The sequence below is a fragment of the Phalacrocorax aristotelis genome, chromosome 1, assembly GCF_949628215.1.
Source record: "Phalacrocorax aristotelis chromosome 1, bGulAri2.1, whole genome shotgun sequence".
Taxonomy (NCBI): Eukaryota; Metazoa; Chordata; class Aves; order Suliformes; family Phalacrocoracidae; genus Phalacrocorax; species Phalacrocorax aristotelis.
Genome location: NC_134276.1, coordinates 176,860,853 through 176,878,786, shown reverse-complemented (window position 1 = coordinate 176,878,786; position 17,934 = coordinate 176,860,853). Strand labels below are relative to the sequence as shown.

The window sequence follows — 17,934 nt, the reverse complement described above, 5'->3', positions numbered from 1 at the left end:
TCTCAGCAAAGCTACCCCAGGTGAGGACGCCGTATTTCCATTAGCTGACAAAGGGAAGCTACTGAAAGTTCGCGCGTGTGCCTGTTTTTTGCTTTTTTAAAATGCCCTTAGACATTCCAGCTAGCATTGCCAGTGCATGTTCCTTTGATGAAGTGGTCATAGACCTCGAGAATGAGAAGTTACATCACATCATTAATTTCTACTTGCCTTCTGGGACTGCGCACATCTAGTAGGACAAAATACGTTTGTAGCATAATGCACTTATATTCTCCATTCCTGCAGGTTGCTAAGACTTTTTAGCATAAATGTAAATCAAGGTGGCACAAAGACAGCTAGTTTTATTAAGCAGCCAGTTTCAGAAAAGAAGGCAGCCAGCTTCTCTGAGAACACCACTTCTAACAACACATCCTAATTCAGAAAACATGGGCAATTCCGAGAAAGGTAGCAAATGTAGAAAGTGTTGCTTGAAACACATTTAAAGGCAGTGAACCCCAGCAGACACCTCCAGGAAGTTTTAAAGCTACAACGCATTGATCAAAGAAAAGGATTCAGGTTCATCAAATGCTTACAAGTAAAGAAGAGCAAATCAGAATGCAATTAATCAGGGCATTGAGGCCACTGTTCATGAAAAGAACTTGGATGCAACAGACCCTCCTTTGAATGCAGTTTCTGTGTTTTTCTACTACCTGTAAGCATGGTGGGCCAGCCTTGGGTAGAAGTTGCTTTGAATTCTTTGTTACCATCTTAGGTTTAGACAGTGAGAAACAGCGGGCAGATGGAAAACTGCTTTTGTGAACTCCGTTCAAAACTCACCACAGACATACATGATGTTTTGAGGCAACCGCTGATGCGTAACTGACCTCGTAGTTAACAGAAATTCTATACCTAGCAGGTTTCACATAATTACCAGAACACCTACTTGTATTTTCAGGAAATTTCTGACCTTTAGAATTTATCTCAGATTACCCTGCTAAGGCTCTGTCTTCAGATTACGAAAAAAAAAAAAAAAAGCATGGCTATCAAAGCTATGGAAATAATGTTCGTATAACAGCACCTCATTTTAGTGATAAGAGCAAAATAAGGAATGCTTAATTTGCAGAAGATGTGACCTACACAGCCTCTGCTGATAAGCAGGCCCACTAAGGATACAACCACTTTCATCAATTTTTCCACCCCATAGGAAAATGTGGAATAATCTTCCTAAAAGGATCACAAAAAGAAATGAAGCATTGCAAAAAGAAATATGTCAATACCTTATTTCACAATCACTTTCACATTTATTAAATTCAGCTACCATTTTATACATTGGTACAACTCTCCTAAGTCAACAAGTCTAATCTAGGTGATTCTCTGAAAAAGTAATAACAATGCCACTTGATATTTTTCAGTTACTGGAACAGACACATTAACAAACAGATCCCTGTAAAACCAGCCGAGGCTGCCCTTCTCAGAATCACCAATTCCAAGAACACCAATTAACAAAATCACTCCAGCAGGAATGGGGAGTAAGAAAATCGTAATAAGCCACATCAGAATTCTTGCTTAGAATAAGCACTGACAGAATTTGCCTTTCTCTGTAAACTAATACATCCAGACTTTTGCAGCCCCAAAAGAATCCCCCATTTGAGAATTTAAAGCAGAAACTACAGTTCTAGTTACAAGTGAGGACAGAACACAGACAATCAGAAGATAACAACGCACAAGCTACTGGAACATGAAAGTGCTATACCTAGAACAAACCAGTCAGCCACAGGGGTTCCAAAGTCCCTCATTTCAGCACTGCCCTTAAATTTCTATGAAACACAAATTCTGTCTCAGAGGAAGGTTCTGTTAACCACAGACTACAAATTCAAAACCAGGCCGACAAGGACAAAGAAAACTAATATATTTTAATTGCATAGGCTTAAAAAATGCAGTTCAACATAAAGTTAATTTCAGTGACAGGTATATTGAAACAAAGTCTACGTATCTCTATACATATAATTAATAATACACTTTTTTACTTAACACAAAGAATTTTACAGAATTAACAAGCTGTATTACATTGAAAAGCATATCTGGCTGAATATTTGAAGTAGCAAGGAACATTTTAATTAATGGTTTAACTTTTGTTGTGACAGAGTTGGGTTGGTTTGGTTTATTTGTTGTTGTTTCTTCCTTCTTTTTTTTATTTTTTACACTTTTCTGTTTTATACTTTCAGAGTAGATAGGAAATGCTATATCAGTTTGACAAAGGATATCCTTGCTAAGTTTCAGTTTAAAAAAAAAAATCACAGCAATAGAAAATACAGAAACCAGATATTTAAATATAAATTATTCGTTTTGAAAACCACTTCGCAAAATATAAGAAAGGAAAAAGTGCATTACAAAATATCCGTAAGCTTATTGAAACCTTTGTGATTCAATGCTCAGCTTCGGATGCCTGATGAAAAAGTAAGATCAGTCAAGACAGTCTCCGTAGAAGTTCAAAGGCTAATTGGTGTGAACTTCTCTGCTCCTTCAGTACTGCAGACATCCTCAAAATGAGAAAAGGATGACCTGCTCTCTTTCAGGCTAAGTACCAGCATAAGAAACAAGAAACGAGACAAAGAATGTTAGACGGATAAACCTATTACTTTTATAAGAAGAAAACTCAAGAAAAGCTACCATTGATACTTACACAGTCAAATCTGAAGCTTTTCACAATGCATCATAAAACTAAATTTTCTCTTGCGTATACTCCTTCATGCATTTTGCTTTCTAATTCCCTTTTATTTTAAAATAGGCCACTTTATCCTAGTATCAAGTAAATTATGCCTTTTGGTATGGGGAACAGCCTTTATTATTTCCAATGAAAAGGAATGAACAGCATTTATATTAAAAAATTGGTTAGCATAGCTCAACAGCCACTCTAAGAGATTTGCAATGTATTATTCTGAAAGCATCTAAAATTTTCAGTCCCTGAAATCAGTTTAAGACACTAATTATGAAGTAATGCACATCAAGACTAAATCCTCCCTTATTTAGCTCACTCCTTGTGTAGAAAATGTCTCTTCTTCATTTTTGTTGTCTACAACTCTAAATTCCCCAAGGGTTCCTTAAAATATTAACAAAATCATCATCATCCATGATTCCAATACTTAATCCTTCATAGTAATCTTCAAACTCAGAATAGGAGACTTCACTGGGGTTGCTGCAGGACTCGCCTAATGTTTCTAGAAACGATGATTTAATTTCTTCTTCTGTAGCTTTGCCTGTGAAAGTATATTTTCCCATTAAACACATTTTCAAGAACAGTGAGTATATAGCATTTAATATATTTCAGGCAAGAAACTTCCAAATTTTAGCTTGCAAATATTTTCTTCTTGAACAAATTCAATATTCTGATTTCAAAATGAAGTCACTGGCTCACTTAACAGCTGCAGAAATCATCCTACTTTAATAGCACACAATGGCATTAAATATCAACAGAAGTATGAAGCCACAGTCAGTTTCAATGAACCATGACATCAGGAAGAATTTTTTTCTTTAAACGACTGCAAAAACCAAATAATGCATTCGTAAACTAAAATTTTGGTTAATTCAGAAGTTGTCTTGTAATAAAGCATATATTTAATGTAATACAAATTCAAATCTCTAGGAAAACCTTAAGATGCAAGTTTGCATTTGAAAAGTGTGCTGCAATTGACGTGTGTTTTAGTGACTTAATAAAGACTATACTCAAGGTGACTGCATAGCAGTGATTAAAAAAATGGAAAAAATATAGCATTGTAACACTGGAAAAAGTTGCATGTGTAACATCCCTATACCACCACGTGTCTTCATGTGTCACCATCAAAATCACTGGCAACACAAAAATCATCCTCTCCTCTACAGGTAAAACAGAAAAGGGTCAGGACACTAGGGAGACTTTCACAGTGACTAGTTTGGTACATGGCGATGTTATTTTACAAACTGACATACAAAATATTTTAAGTCCTATTTTTCAATGGCACAGTTTAAACATTTTTCAGAATCCTGGAAAAAATAATGAAGATACCAACAATTCCTCTGTAACAGGTGACAATCCAGTCCCAGAAATAAATGAATAATTTATTCATAAGAAACTTCAAGTGCTCAGTACATTCAGTGTCAGCTGGAAACCTTGCATGTTTTGATGGAAAACAGTAATATGAAAATAAGAGCGTCTCCTCCTAAGTGAAAATTACTAATATCATATGTGCCACTGAGAACTTGCACACCAAAATTCAGAATTGACTACTTAAATGTAGTCCTACACAGGTAGGGAAAGGAACTACCCTGCATATATGCAGGGCTTGCAGCTTGACATTAAAATTGCGTAAATGAACTCCATTACTATTTATAGTCATGTTCCAGATAGATACATCATAGGTCATCAGAGGAAAAAAGGTTCTCCTTAACAGCTCAAGTCTAAACAAGCATGAAAACAGTTTTTATTTGCAACTAGTTTCTAGATCTGGTAACTCCGCTAACAAAATGACTTCAGGAATTAACAGATTTTACTTTTTTTGTTTATGTGGATTACCTGCCAATACTAGAGGATGTTTCTTTGCACAGTAACATTTTCTGATATCTACCATAGGCACACTCCCAGTTTTGTTGAAATCTAGTTTCATATAAGCCTATAAAGGGAAAAAAATTCACATAAGCATATAAAGAAAAAGAAAGAGGAAACAAAGGTGGAAAGGTGTAAAGATCAAATATAGTTAACTACCTAGCACGTATTTTTAGGTCTTGTGCAATGGATTATGTCAACTTACCCATTTTATGTAAGGCACCAGATACCAGAAGATTATTCTAGGTTATGGAATTTCACGATTATTTTATCTCAACAGCTTTCACATCAAATATGGACCCCTCACTAACTCAAAAAAATTTGCTTTCTCTCCAAAATTTCTAGCTCATTCTTAAAATCAGAAGGTAAGCTGCTTCCCTTCTGCCTCCTCCAATTACTAAGACTCCTGCGTTATTCTAACAGGCCTGAACACAGCCTCTTCAGCTCTGCTAACAGCAGCTTCATTTTCATTTCAGTTTACTCAAATACGTATGCTTAATACATAAGGCCAGGAGAGTCAGATCCTCCGTGATTAGAAGTATGAAAGTATGTGTCATTTTTCTTGATCTGGATATCCAATCGCTACTCTATTGGCTGGTTTGTAACCAGTGTTTCATAGATTATAGACATATAACAAATGGCATTTCAAACATAGGAAGCCTCACAAATATAATGACTCCAATTGTAAGTCTCACAGGAGGCAAGTATTATTGCCTCTATTTTAAACACTGAGGAAAAAAAAAAATCTGCACACAGATACAGTGGTCTGCCAAAATAAGGAAACAGACTTCTGGAAGAGATAGTTTCAGGGTGCCAGATGTTTTATACGCTGGCTTGAACTGTAAGAGTAGCACATATATGCATAAACTCAAAATAATAAATTCTAGAGTTCTAATTTGAATTAGTTAGTTTTGAAGACTGCATGCTGGTCCATTGTTACGCTTATTTTAATAAACTGATCTGAAAGTTTAAAAAGTCAATTACCAGATGCACAATTCAAGAAAAAGAACAAAACACAACAAAAACCACCCGAACATGACGAATAACTTCAAAGTTAGACTGCAAAATATCTACACCTAGAATATCTGCAATAAAACTTACTTTTCTTACAAATGCTTTCCGATATTCATTCATTTCTCCAAATACAGCACGGGTAAATTCTCCATAGTCAACCTTATCACTCTTGCTATCATCAAGAATAAGCCATAAAGATTCAAAGTCCTGAAATTTAAAAATAGTTCTTCACTACGTCCTAGAATGAAATAATTGCTATAAAAGGAAATTACAGTATTCTCACAAAAAAGGCAACTTCCAAATCAAAACTGACTCAAAGATTCGTCAAAATAATGCAACTCATCATTGGTCACTGTTGACCATAACTCACATTATTTGCAGTTTTGACAGCTGTGGGCTGTTTTTAAAAAATATAAAACCAAGAAAAAAAAAACCCAAGAAAAAAACCAAACCAAAACAAAAAGGATACGGAAATAGCATCATATAAATTATTTTTAAAAGGCCACAAAAGAAAAAAAATGGATTGCAATCCCACTTGCTTCTTCATGACATAAAAAGATTGCATGTTTTAAAATGTATTATTTTTTAATTTCATTTTTATGATTTTCACAGAGGACTGAATGCAGAAATGCTAATATACCACAAGGCAAAAACACCCTTGCAAAAAATAGCTATTAAACAATAGACTTAAGCAAAGAAAGGATGCAACTCCATAAATTAAAGTAAGACAATACCCATGATTACCGTTTCAGCTAGACTTACCCCTTCAGGTATTTCCAAATGGAATACTTTTAGAGCTTCTTTAAAGTCTGCCTGAGAGAGAAACCCATTTCTGGTTTTGTCCATTTGCCGGAAATACTTTCCTAAACCTGTTATAACCCGAACTCCTCTTTTACTTAGTGTCCCTCTGAGTATACCTGAGGATTTAGAGAAATAAAGGACGCAATCTTTACGTGAAGTTGGCCACATGCTATGGAGCTGATATAAAAGCAAACCACTACTTATAATACTGCTTGTTAAAATGACACAGATGCATCCAGGCTCCTCTATCTTTGATAAGGCAATGCCAGTTCAAAATTAAACTATTAGCTACTTAACATTTAAGTAGAAATTATATAAAGCAGCAGCCAACATCTAACAGCACATTTAAGGAGACCAAGGAAAGGAAGAACAGCTATTGCCCCTTATGTGCTCAGAGTATAAAACTGCTTACTTCTGCTAGAATTGATTACATACTGTGACTCAACATACAAAGCCATTTAGGAACACTACTTTGGTAATACAAACATTCCATTATGGGACATACAGTTGCTCCTTCATTGTACAAACATGTTAAATACATGTGGAAACAAGAACAAATGTAAGTATTTCTGCAAAATCGTGCACCAAACTGATATAAAGAGAACTAATCCTACAGTAAAAGCGACAGCTGTATCAAAATCTCTGGGTAGGAGGTTTACTTCAGGTATGTCTGATTTTCTCAGCATACTCTATTAAGAGAAGTCATCTGCTATTATCATACTGCACCTTCAGATTACTTGTCTCTACAATTATAAAGCAAAATAGGGGAAATGGTGAAAGAAGAATTTGCCTTCCAATAAAGTTCAAATTCAAATGTATGTTAAAAGGTATCTTGAAGTATACACACATAACCTTCTTCCAAGCCATACCAGCAAACCTTAGATGTAGTCAGATAATTGAAAAATTAGTGTCTATTCTGCGAGGGAAAACATGGAACAACTAAATTACAAAATATCCCTAATTTATTATACCAGCAACTTTTATAAATGCAAATGCCCAAGCAGATTTTAGTGACCAAAGAGTGCCTGCTTAAAACAGGTTTAGCTTACGACAGTAAGTAGTGGAGATTCTACAAGCTGGAAGCTGTTCTGTTCAACAGTTTTTGCTGACCACAGGTTACAAAGATGATACAGAGCACTGCATAAACACCTTTCCATAATTTTAAACAAAAAGCTATGCCTTTGTCCTAAAGACTGTGGGTAGGAACCTGGTAAAATTTAATTACATATTCCAGAATATACTACTCAAGTGTACTCACATATTTTAACAAGCATAATATTGAAGACTATCAAAAAACAACTACTCAGTGTATAGAAATAATGGCCCAAAGAAGGATCTAGCACAAAATTAGCTGAAGAAATGAGATTGTTTGTTCATTTTGTCAGTAACTTTTTAAATTTAGTGTCAGTTCAACACAGGATCAGTGCTATGCTTCAGCATTTTTTCAGAGACTATGTTGACACAGAGATTAACATCTTGTTCATTGCATTCACAATTATTCCGTACTGTCTCCACTCTCTTTAGGCAGACTGTTTATTTGAAGAAAAAAGAGGAGAAAGTATTCTTATGCTTGATTTATTCTGGTATCAGATTCTAATAATATCCTGATAAATATCTAACTTTTGTTTAATTTCATTTATAACATTACTGTTGTTCTTTGTGTTGAGCTGTAAAGATAAAGGTACAGAAATTAAAATTAAATGCGTTCTGGTAGACACAAACCTTGAATCTTCTTGAAAACTTTGCTGTCATCAACCACTTGCTTGGAATGCTCTTGCTTGAATTCCACAGAAGCAGCTCTAAAATAATCAAAATTAATCTTGATTAGTGAAATTACATGTCATATTACTGGATTCAAAACAGCTGTAGTAAAAAGCATATTGAACTTTAACTCATTACTCTGATAAGCATAGCATCCAATTGCTTGAGTTTGAGACGGCACACACAAGTCTTTGCTGAACAGCCGCAGATATGCAGAAATTCCTTACTAACAATATTCCATTAGCATCTCCTCTACTAATTCATTAATCACTGATAATTCCTCCTGTGTGTAAAATCTCCAGAAATGTATTTCAAGACAGTCCTAATCTTCAGCTCAGGTCACTGGAAGAGTTTGTTAGTTACCATTAACAAAATACACAGAGTAGCTACAAATCTCTCTTTAGAAAAGAAATAGCCGGGGTGTAGATCAAAATCTGGATCAACATCTCTTAGGTATGATTTAGGAAATACGGTTAAATTTTGTGTTTTGTCTGACAAGTGATTCCCTTCTGAGAAGGGCTTCCCAGAAACCCCTATCAGATATTATTACAGAGGCTGATAAAAAATACTGTGGAAGAACCTATTGGAAGAAAAAAAAGCCCCAAAGTCCAATAATTATTTTAATCAGAACAGGAAGGCAAACGCAGAAGCACTATTGTCAGCTCTGAGCTGCATGCTCACCAGTGCTTTGCCATGGAGTACTCCTCCTTCTGCTTTCTGAGGCCAAAGATGCACCTCTCTGCTGCCTATTAATACTTTTCATCTCCACTTTGGGTACCTGCCATTATGAGGTCCCTAAAAGCTTGCCTATATCAAACCACCTAAACTGGAGAGTCAACAACTACGTACAGAGGACAGTGTAGTCTCTCTAAAACACATGTGAAACACAAAAGATCCACAGCTTGTGACAACTCCTGAACACCTGCAATAGACCTTTTCGACTGTACCTGAGGACGACTCTCTGTGAGTACAGTAACGGGGGTAAGAGGACTCAATTTGAGTTTTGCACCAGAGAACACAGAGTTCAATAACACCCCCACTCAGAAGAAAAAAGACAGACTTCACAATCTGAAATTTAGTCACTAATGGAAAGAACACAGAGAGTATAAAAAAAGAAACAATCTGTTCAACCACAGGTAGCAGAAAATCCAAAATTACAACCCAGAGAGCAGGTCTTCATTCTGGAGCCTTCAGAGATAACACTGGATCAACTCCATATTTCACAGGTATAAGATTAGCAGCAAAAGAAAGAAGCAGCTGTTTACCAGAATGATAGGCTTCTGAGGTGTGAAATGTCTTACATTATAATGTAATTTCACTGAGTTTTTGTTTTTTATTTCACGGAAACCTTGCAGAGAGGGAACAATTAGCACTAAGCATCCTACAAATACACATTTCTTTAACAAATTACATTTGAATTTACTGTTTTATGTACTGTTAGCTCACTATGGCTCCTTTGCAAAGCTTTCAGTGTAAAGGGACCTTAAAGTGAATATTACCATAACTAAGAACAAGATTCATGTGTCTGAACACTTGCAGAAAGAAAAATAATAGTCAGTTAAGTTGTTCTAACAAAAGTAGTTTTTAGATAGCGAATGTATTTTACTGAGATTCTGTTATTGCTGTCCCTTGTCAAGAAGGGGTTGAAACATCTGATATATGAGGAGAGGCCGGGAGAGTTGAGACTGTTTCGCCTGGAGAAGAGAAGGCTCAGGGGATCCTATCAGTGTGTATAAATACCTGAAGGGAGGGAGTAAAGAAGGTTGAGACAGGCTCTGTTCGGTGCAGCCCAATGACAGGGCAAGAGGCAACGGGCACAAACTGAAATACAGCAGGTTCCCTCTGAACATCAGTAACACTTTTGTACTGTGAGGGTGACTCAGCACTGGAATAGGTTGTCCACAGAGGCTGCAGAGCCTCCATCCCTGGAGATGTTAAACCCAACTGGATATAGCCCTAAGCAACCTTCTGTAGCAAACCCTGCTCTGAGCAGGGGGGTTGGACTAGAGACTCTCTTGAGGTCCCTTTCTATGATTCCATGAAAATTTGTACCTTGTAATATCTGCTGTCAGCTAACACGCCTTACCAATATCTGAGTAATCAAACTTTGACTGTATTTCCAACATGTAGCTCCATGTTCAGGCAATACAGCTGCGCAATAAATTTTATACAAAGATTTTACTTGTGCTAAGAACCAGTATACTCACAATAAAAGCCAGAAAACCCAGAGGAAAATGCTTCATTCCCTAGACAGTTTACTTCTGTATAGATATTGAGATAAGAATATTACCTTTAAAATTAACATATACTCAAAGGTTAACCACTCACCTAAACATCTGAAAAAGTTCTAAGAAATTCCCATGTCTCAGATTATGCAACAACATAATTTACTAAAACCTATTTTGAAAGAGTAAGTGCAGAAATACCGTCCCAGTTCCTTAAGTCTTCAACATGTGGCAATATCTGGAAGAATGACGAATGAACAGATAGAAAAAGGAAAAAGAAAATGGGAAAGAAAAACAGAGAGAGAAACGCCCAATTCCTCCCCTGCCTGTGTTCAAAGGCTTGCGTTATCATGACTGATACAAGCTTTTAACGTGTCACAAAAGGTTCAATTATAATGTTTATCACAAAAAAGGCATTTTTCCCCAAACATAGTATTTTAGTTCATCACGTAAGTTTCAGTATATGATTTGTGTATAAAAACATCTGACTTCAAAGCAAATAAGACAGTTTCTTATTTAATTAATTCTTCTTTTAAAATTACTCATTATCATTCTAGAAAATTGCTGAATTACAAAACATCCACTAACATCTATCGCTAATTTCACCTAACTGCAGCCTAAATATGGATTTTTTTTAGCCGTGTAAGTAACAAGGTGTTAGAAGCTCTTATTAAAAAAATCTTTTTTGCTTAGGGAAGGAAAGGTAATTTGAAAAACAGTTAACTTCACTTACTTTAGAAAATCCATAGCTGCTTCATCAATATTTATCACACGAAGGGTGAGAACTGAGCTCTGCTTAATACTTTCTGGAAGGTTATGATCGACACTTCGGAAAGTTAGGTTAGCCCCCTGTTGGTAAAGCATACAATGATTTACAAGTAGGTCATGTATTTCACAAATCTGTTCTGCAAGACTTTCAGGAAGTACAATTGTTAAAAGCTTTGGTATGAAATGACGAAAAGGTATAGCTAAGGTCAGTTAGCCTTCTTAACAGAGCCTTTCTAGTACTAAATAAAAACAGCTGCAGGCTCCAAGACAATACATTATCCTCTACACAGAGGTTTGTCTAGTAAGAAGGCCTACTGTTGCCTAATCTACAGCTGAGAAACATGAGACTACAGGTTGTTGTTCCCTCAGCTAGGATCTTCTGCCTTCATCCTTATGGGATCCAAAACTCAGTGGGGACCACAGAGGGTGCCACATTGATTCAGTGACATTCAAGTTCTCTCGGACTAGAAAAAACCCTCCACAGTTATTTTCAATAACCTGAAATCATACTTGAGATAAACAAACAACTAATAACTAGCCTTCCCGAAGTTCAAATCGCTCCTGTAATGTTTAACTGTAAAGTTATTTTAAAAAATTGCTAGATTCCACTAATAAATATTGAATAAAAACCTGTTATTAGTAGCACAGAGTTCTATTACCTAGTATAAACCTTCCCTCCAAGGCGGGGACAGAGGACACACCTCATGTATTCTGCAAAGTTAAAGATGTTTTTTGGTATGGGAGAAGAGGGAAGGGGAGAGAAAGAAAAGCAGCATACTAAAAGCAAAGAATGCTGAGAATAATAATAATAATTAAAAAAAGCAGTAGCTCTAACTGCACTATCCAGGCAGGCTTCGGTTATGAACCCTCCAAAACTCGTAAATTAGGAAGGACACAGAGACACTGTTATTGTGCAAGTGTCTTAACCATTTGGACTTTGTGACAGATTTGTGTATCTTAATGTCAGCCCAGAAACCCAGTTTGCAGATACAGAGATTCACAGACATTACATCATTCCAAAGAGCTATCGAACTCAATAACAGTACATTTTCTGGATGGTTTTAAGACACACCTTTATTCAGAACACACTTCCATCTGCAGGTTGCAAAGATACACATGACAAAAAAAAAAATCTCTAAAAATAGATTCAACCTCCATACCATAAAGAAAGTAATTTATTTCATCTTGGAAACTCATACTGTAGTCACATGTAAACATTTAGGATTAGGCAGGTGATTAGTCAAAACACTGTAAAAACTAATGTTGTCTCCTTTTACTTTCAAAATACTTCATTCAAACACGGTTTTTCTCTAAACTTAAGATTTGCAGGAAGATGTGAAGAACTCAGTGAAAATGATCTGTACTTGAAAAATTGCTCAAGTATTTATAAACCAGGCACACTTAACCCAGAACAGAAGCACAGAAGATACAATGTGATTTGTAGTCAGTCATCAGATTAGCTGGTAGATGAAGTTTACCATTGTTTCAAAAGCTCTCTCTAAACAGCTGGTGGTAAACATTTTCAAACTTTAGGTAAAAACCACTAACCTGCAATTTCCTCATGTTTAAAGAAATATTTGGTCATTGCCTCGTGTCAAAAATGCCAGCAGACCTTGCGAAGACTATTAACTTTTAACAAGTACTTTGGTCTACTTCATCTTCAGGACTCTCCTCCCCCGAGTTGTTCATTTTGCCTACAAAAAGGTCTACACTCTCTGCAGTCCTGTGCCCTCTAGTGGGAAAATTACAAACTACAGGTTAATCTGAAGCCAAAAATGGAATCTCTAAAATGTGGGACAGCAAAATAATCCAGACTCCTGAAAATCTTTAATCCGAAAACGTTACTTAAGAGAAAGACTTTTGGTCTTCCCTGAAAGATAGATCACAATTTTCAACTTGAATTTCTAAATATTACTTCCAAATCACCAACAAAATTGACCTCCATTCAACCGAAGAATACTTACAACATAGAAGTCACTAAGATCATAAGCTTTTCCCTTCTTTTGTCCACATTGATGTTGATAAACTCCCTTCTGAATAAACGGCAATGCATTTGTTCTGTGAAATAATTCAGAAACTGATATTAAACTGATATTAAAACAATTAAATTTATTTAAATTTCTTAGATACATTGGAAGCTGTTTTACTTTTTTAAAAAGGTTTTAGAATTTATCCTACCTATTTTTTCCAAATTGTCGATATTCGTATACAGTAAGGGATCTGTCACATGCAAAAAAAAATCCAATCAACTCTCTACAAGCATCATGACCGTTTCTAGAAGGAAAATTGAAAAGCACCTTTATGTTTTTCCATCTATATAAATCCAATTCAACCCCAAAATAAATAACATTTTTATTTTGGAATATGCATTTTATTTCCAGTGTTACATATTGTACAACCTTTTTCTTTGAAAAATGGTCTAAACCACCACAGAATTAAACCTCTGGATTTGGACACATATTTTAATGCAACATTACACACTCCACAACGTTCAAAACACCTTTCAAGGCTTCATGTTTTAGTATATCAATGTAATTTTCACCCATTAACTAAAGGATTATCTGCACCAGGACTACCGCGTTCATTACACTACATGAAGATATAATACACGAAACTATGTGGCTGAACCCTCAGCTATGTTTAACAAGAATACAGCTCATTGCTTCAGAACAGCGCCACTTGCAGAGTTAAAGAATACGTTTATGTCACTGCTACTCAATGCAGAACAGTTTCAAAGATGCCCTAAACCTGCAAGTTTAATACATAAGGAGCTACAAACACAACACAAAACCATCCTTTCCATCCAAAGCGGTTGCCACATACTAAGACAAAGCTAAAATAAATTTTAATCAACTGAGGTGCAACAGCTAAGAACACTATTTTACACAGCCCCTGTGATAACTGTCCTACACAGAGCTATGGCTATGACTGTAACATAACATTACTTATGCATCTTAACACGGTATTATGGGACTGTAAAGCCACTATCCATCAGCCATGTCAACATTTGTATTACACATATATGCCTATATACTCACAGAGCACATACTTTTTTCTAAACGTAGGGAACAGACAGGTCCTGATTGTTTCAGGAGGGTAAAGATCATCACTCATAAATTCATAGAATTGAAAAGCTTCACAAAATTTGCGATTACCTTGATATAATCCTACTATCAAAGCGTAGCTTGTTAGAGAGCATGTTTTCAGTTAATGCTGATTTTGTCCTTATTCTGTAAAAATAATGCAGCATGTTAATGATACCTATATCCTCACACAGAAATGTTACATAAAAATCAACTGTTTCAAAACAGCAAAAATGTGAAATACGGTATCCTTGGCAACTGGCTGAGGAGACGATCCCACGTAGTTGAATTAGAAAGCAACTCACAGTTGTAATGGGGAAGGTGTTCTCTAATTATATGAGAGTACATTCACAGAAAGCACAGATATGAATGGGATATTTTGTTTACATACACTTGTATCAAGAATTAGTCCTCTACCACTCACCATATGTCCACCTATCAATGTGTTTTCTTGCAAACATACCCAGGTTGGGGCTTCTTTACCCACCTAGATATTTTACATTGGCCATATTACTACTTCTGAAAGGGAGATTTGTCCATGTAAGATTGAGACTATCTTTGTTGCCTTTATTTATTTATTTTTTTAAGAATACAAATACGACAGTTATTGAGAAAGACTTTAGGGCAGGATGTTAAAATGAGCAAAGCAGAGATGCTTCCCTGCATGCTGAAAAAGATTAACAGAACAAAACTTGCAGCTGCAGATTCATTTAACTATGGATCACAACATTTTCTCAGTTTTTCTTAAGCCCTTGGAGTTACTATTTCAATGCTCACAGGCCAAGAATGACACTTAAATGCCAATATGGTTGATTATTGCAGCAGAAATCAAAACATGAAAAAAAAAGTATGATTATATTGTGCAGATCTACATTAGCATTTACGGATGCATATTTATGCAATTTTATGCACCACAGGATAGGAATCTCTAAAGGATATGACAAGATAGCAAGCATTTAACAGCTCAGAAAAGGCTGGCAAAACCCTGTGATGAACAATATCTATATAAGCTTAAGAATGTTCTCCCAGGTTTTGTTAATTCTATGAATCAATCATTATACACAGAGAATCCACATAAAAAGGTCCCACTAAGCAATTATAAGCATCGGGAGGCTACAAAAAAGGCCTCACATGAAGCTGGTGGATCCAAGCCAGAAGTAAAACATCTGGAAAAGCAAAGAGACTTCACAGAACCCCCCAAAACAAAAAAAAAAAACCCAACACCAGAAAATGTATTTCTTAAAAAAAATTACCACTAGAGAAAACTTACTTTGTTTCATGCAGCGTTCTTTTTCTAAAACGCATTGGTGCGGTCCTAACTCCCAGAAGTCCATGAGCTTCCTTGTAAACATCACCACGCATGGATTGCTCTGGGTCACTTATAACAGCTCTGACCAGAAAGAGCAGGGAGAAGCCCTCTGACTATTAATAAGTTTGAATTCCAGATCTTACATATTCTTACTCAGAAAACACCCAAGAATACCACAGCAATAAAATCTTGGAGTTATTCATTAAGCTTGCATAAATTAGTGGGCTTATTTTTTGTTTTTGTTTTGTTTGGGTTTTTTTAATTCATAAGTCTATTACTCAAAATCAAACATATGCAATAATATTCTTGCAGTGCACTACTAGGGAGTAACTTTACATGTATATATGTATTATTTAAAGTATATTTTATATACGTGTATATATAAAATAAATCTTAGGATTACGAAGGGGTTTTTTTCTCATTTCCACTATTTCTGGAAATATTCCATCAGTGATATTCTTTATCCATGGCTCCCTCCAAAATCAGTGACAGCAGTTACTAGTACTGGCCAGTGACATCATCCAAAAAAACATTGGCACTTCCTCTCCCAAAGCACTGACTACACAGCTCACAGGATCTCGAAGTCCCATTAAGCAGACGAGAAATAGATGAACAAGTTTCTGAACATTTTGATAATCTCTGGATCAGTTTAACAAGTAAACAAGAGACCTTCTAAAAATACATTATATTCTTTTTACATTATTGAAATGGTTCATAACCAGAAGGAAAAAATAATTTTACATGGCTAATACAGTTTTATAAACTTGCTCTCTGATCTATGCAGATCCATTTTTGCACACACCAGTTACACTGATTTAACTGCAAGATTGGCTTTACCAAAAGAAAACCCAAAACCAAAACACCTTTATGTTTCCTTTAATAGATTTTTTTCATGCAACAGTTTTGAACTAATCTTCCCCGATTAACATCCTGCTCTCTGATACCAATTTGTTTGGCAGTACTGGCACAGTTATATTTGGAACATAAACAGAGAGATTTTTTTCAATTAGAAGTTCATCCTGAAGCAGCTGCAGCACTGCTGAATATTGTTTTGACATTGTCAACAGAAGGGTTCAGAGCAGGAGAAGGAATACATGGAAAAAGTAAGGCAAAGCAGCTGAAGGAGGTTAAGCACAGAATTAACACCTGTGATCCAAGATGCACAAACCTGTATGTTTAATCCAACACCAGTAGGATTGAGACACTTCAACACAACCAGAGCATTTTAAAAATAACCTCTGTAATCATCTGCTTTACCTACAACTTTGTAGAGGTATGACATGGGACAAGTATTTCTTTGAAAATTGGGGATTTCTGCACTGAACACTTCCATATTTTTTATCTTGCTACAATGACACTTGGAATTTAACATTGTGTTTCAGTACAATCTTGTTTCAATCATCCAACTTTCTTGATAGCTCAGCCTTTAAATAGTGTAAAAGCATTAACAGACTTTTAAACAATATAGGTAATTTAAACTACAGTTAGAACAGAAACCAAGAAAAAATAAAATCATAGAATCATTAAGGTTGGAAAAGACCTCTAAGATCACCAAGTCCAACCACCCACCCAGCACCACCATGTCTCCTAAACCATGCCCTGAAGTGCTGCACCTGCACGTCTTTTAAATACCTCCAGGGATAGTGACTCCACCACCTCTTTGGGCAGCCTGTTCCAATGCCTGACCACTCTTTCAGTGAATAAATTTTTCCTAATACCCAATCTAAACATCCCCTGATGCAGCTCAAAGCCATTTCCTCTCGTCCTATTCCTAGTGACCTGGGAGAAGAGACCAACACCCACCTCGCTACAGCCTCCTTTCAACAACATTTCAACCTCAAAGTCTTAAGATCTGATGGGCTACAATATCAGTACAGATAACTACAGAGATTGTAAACTAAGCACAGAATGCAACATACTGTAGAGTGACCCACAGATAATTTTTAGCAAGGGTAAGGTAACGTGAAACTATATTAAACTAGCTTGTAGCATCCTATACTGCCATAACCAGACAACTTGGATAAAGCCCTGAATTTTTAAAGCATGCTTAAAAATGAGAACAAATTTATGGGAACAATAATAAGGAAAGATGTTTTTACTATGCTCATCTTTACCTGTTACCTTTTTTTTTTTTTCCCCTTTAACATATAAAGGGATCTTTCTACATAGAAACAATGCTTTCTCGAGCTAAAGGGATAGCAATGACGTTAGGAGAGCCTTCCTGTACAACCTTGATCAAACTTCTTTCCTATCCACTCAACATTGGTATAATACTCCTTTACTCCAGAGGGATGTTGTGTCAGTATTAATAAAGGAATATTAATAAAACTAAGATTCTTAGAAAAGAAAATAAATACTGAAGAACTGTAATATCTAGCAGCAGGCATCCATATATTTTGCTGAAGTGCAAAAGGGTTA

General features: G+C 35.8%; 1 protein-coding gene across 3 annotated transcripts in view; it reads right to left on the bottom strand.

Moving 5' to 3' along the window:
- Positions 1-1,875: 1,875 nt before the first annotated feature.
- CAPS2 (calcyphosine 2) overlaps positions 1,876-17,934 on the bottom strand; it is a 31,894-nt gene continuing 15,835 nt past the window's right edge. For 2 of the 3 annotated variants that reach the window (XM_075080780.1, XM_075080781.1), the window contains 10 exons: positions 15,478-15,597; positions 14,280-14,354; positions 13,303-13,398; positions 13,089-13,182; positions 11,090-11,205; positions 8,093-8,169; positions 6,332-6,486; positions 5,657-5,776; positions 4,526-4,622; positions 1,876-3,233 (listed from right to left, as the gene is read on the bottom strand). In XM_075080780.1, coding sequence (XP_074936881.1) covers positions 3,058-3,233; positions 4,526-4,622; positions 5,657-5,776; positions 6,332-6,486; positions 8,093-8,169; positions 11,090-11,205; positions 13,089-13,182; positions 13,303-13,398; positions 14,280-14,354; positions 15,478-15,597 — 1,126 coding nt within the window. In that variant the 3' untranslated portion in view covers positions 1,876-3,057. The remainder of the gene's footprint in view (positions 3,234-4,525; positions 4,623-5,656; positions 5,777-6,331; positions 6,487-8,092; positions 8,170-11,089; positions 11,206-13,088; positions 13,183-13,302; positions 13,399-14,279; positions 14,355-15,477; positions 15,598-17,934) is intronic. The other variant, XM_075080782.1, reaches the window with a different exon arrangement.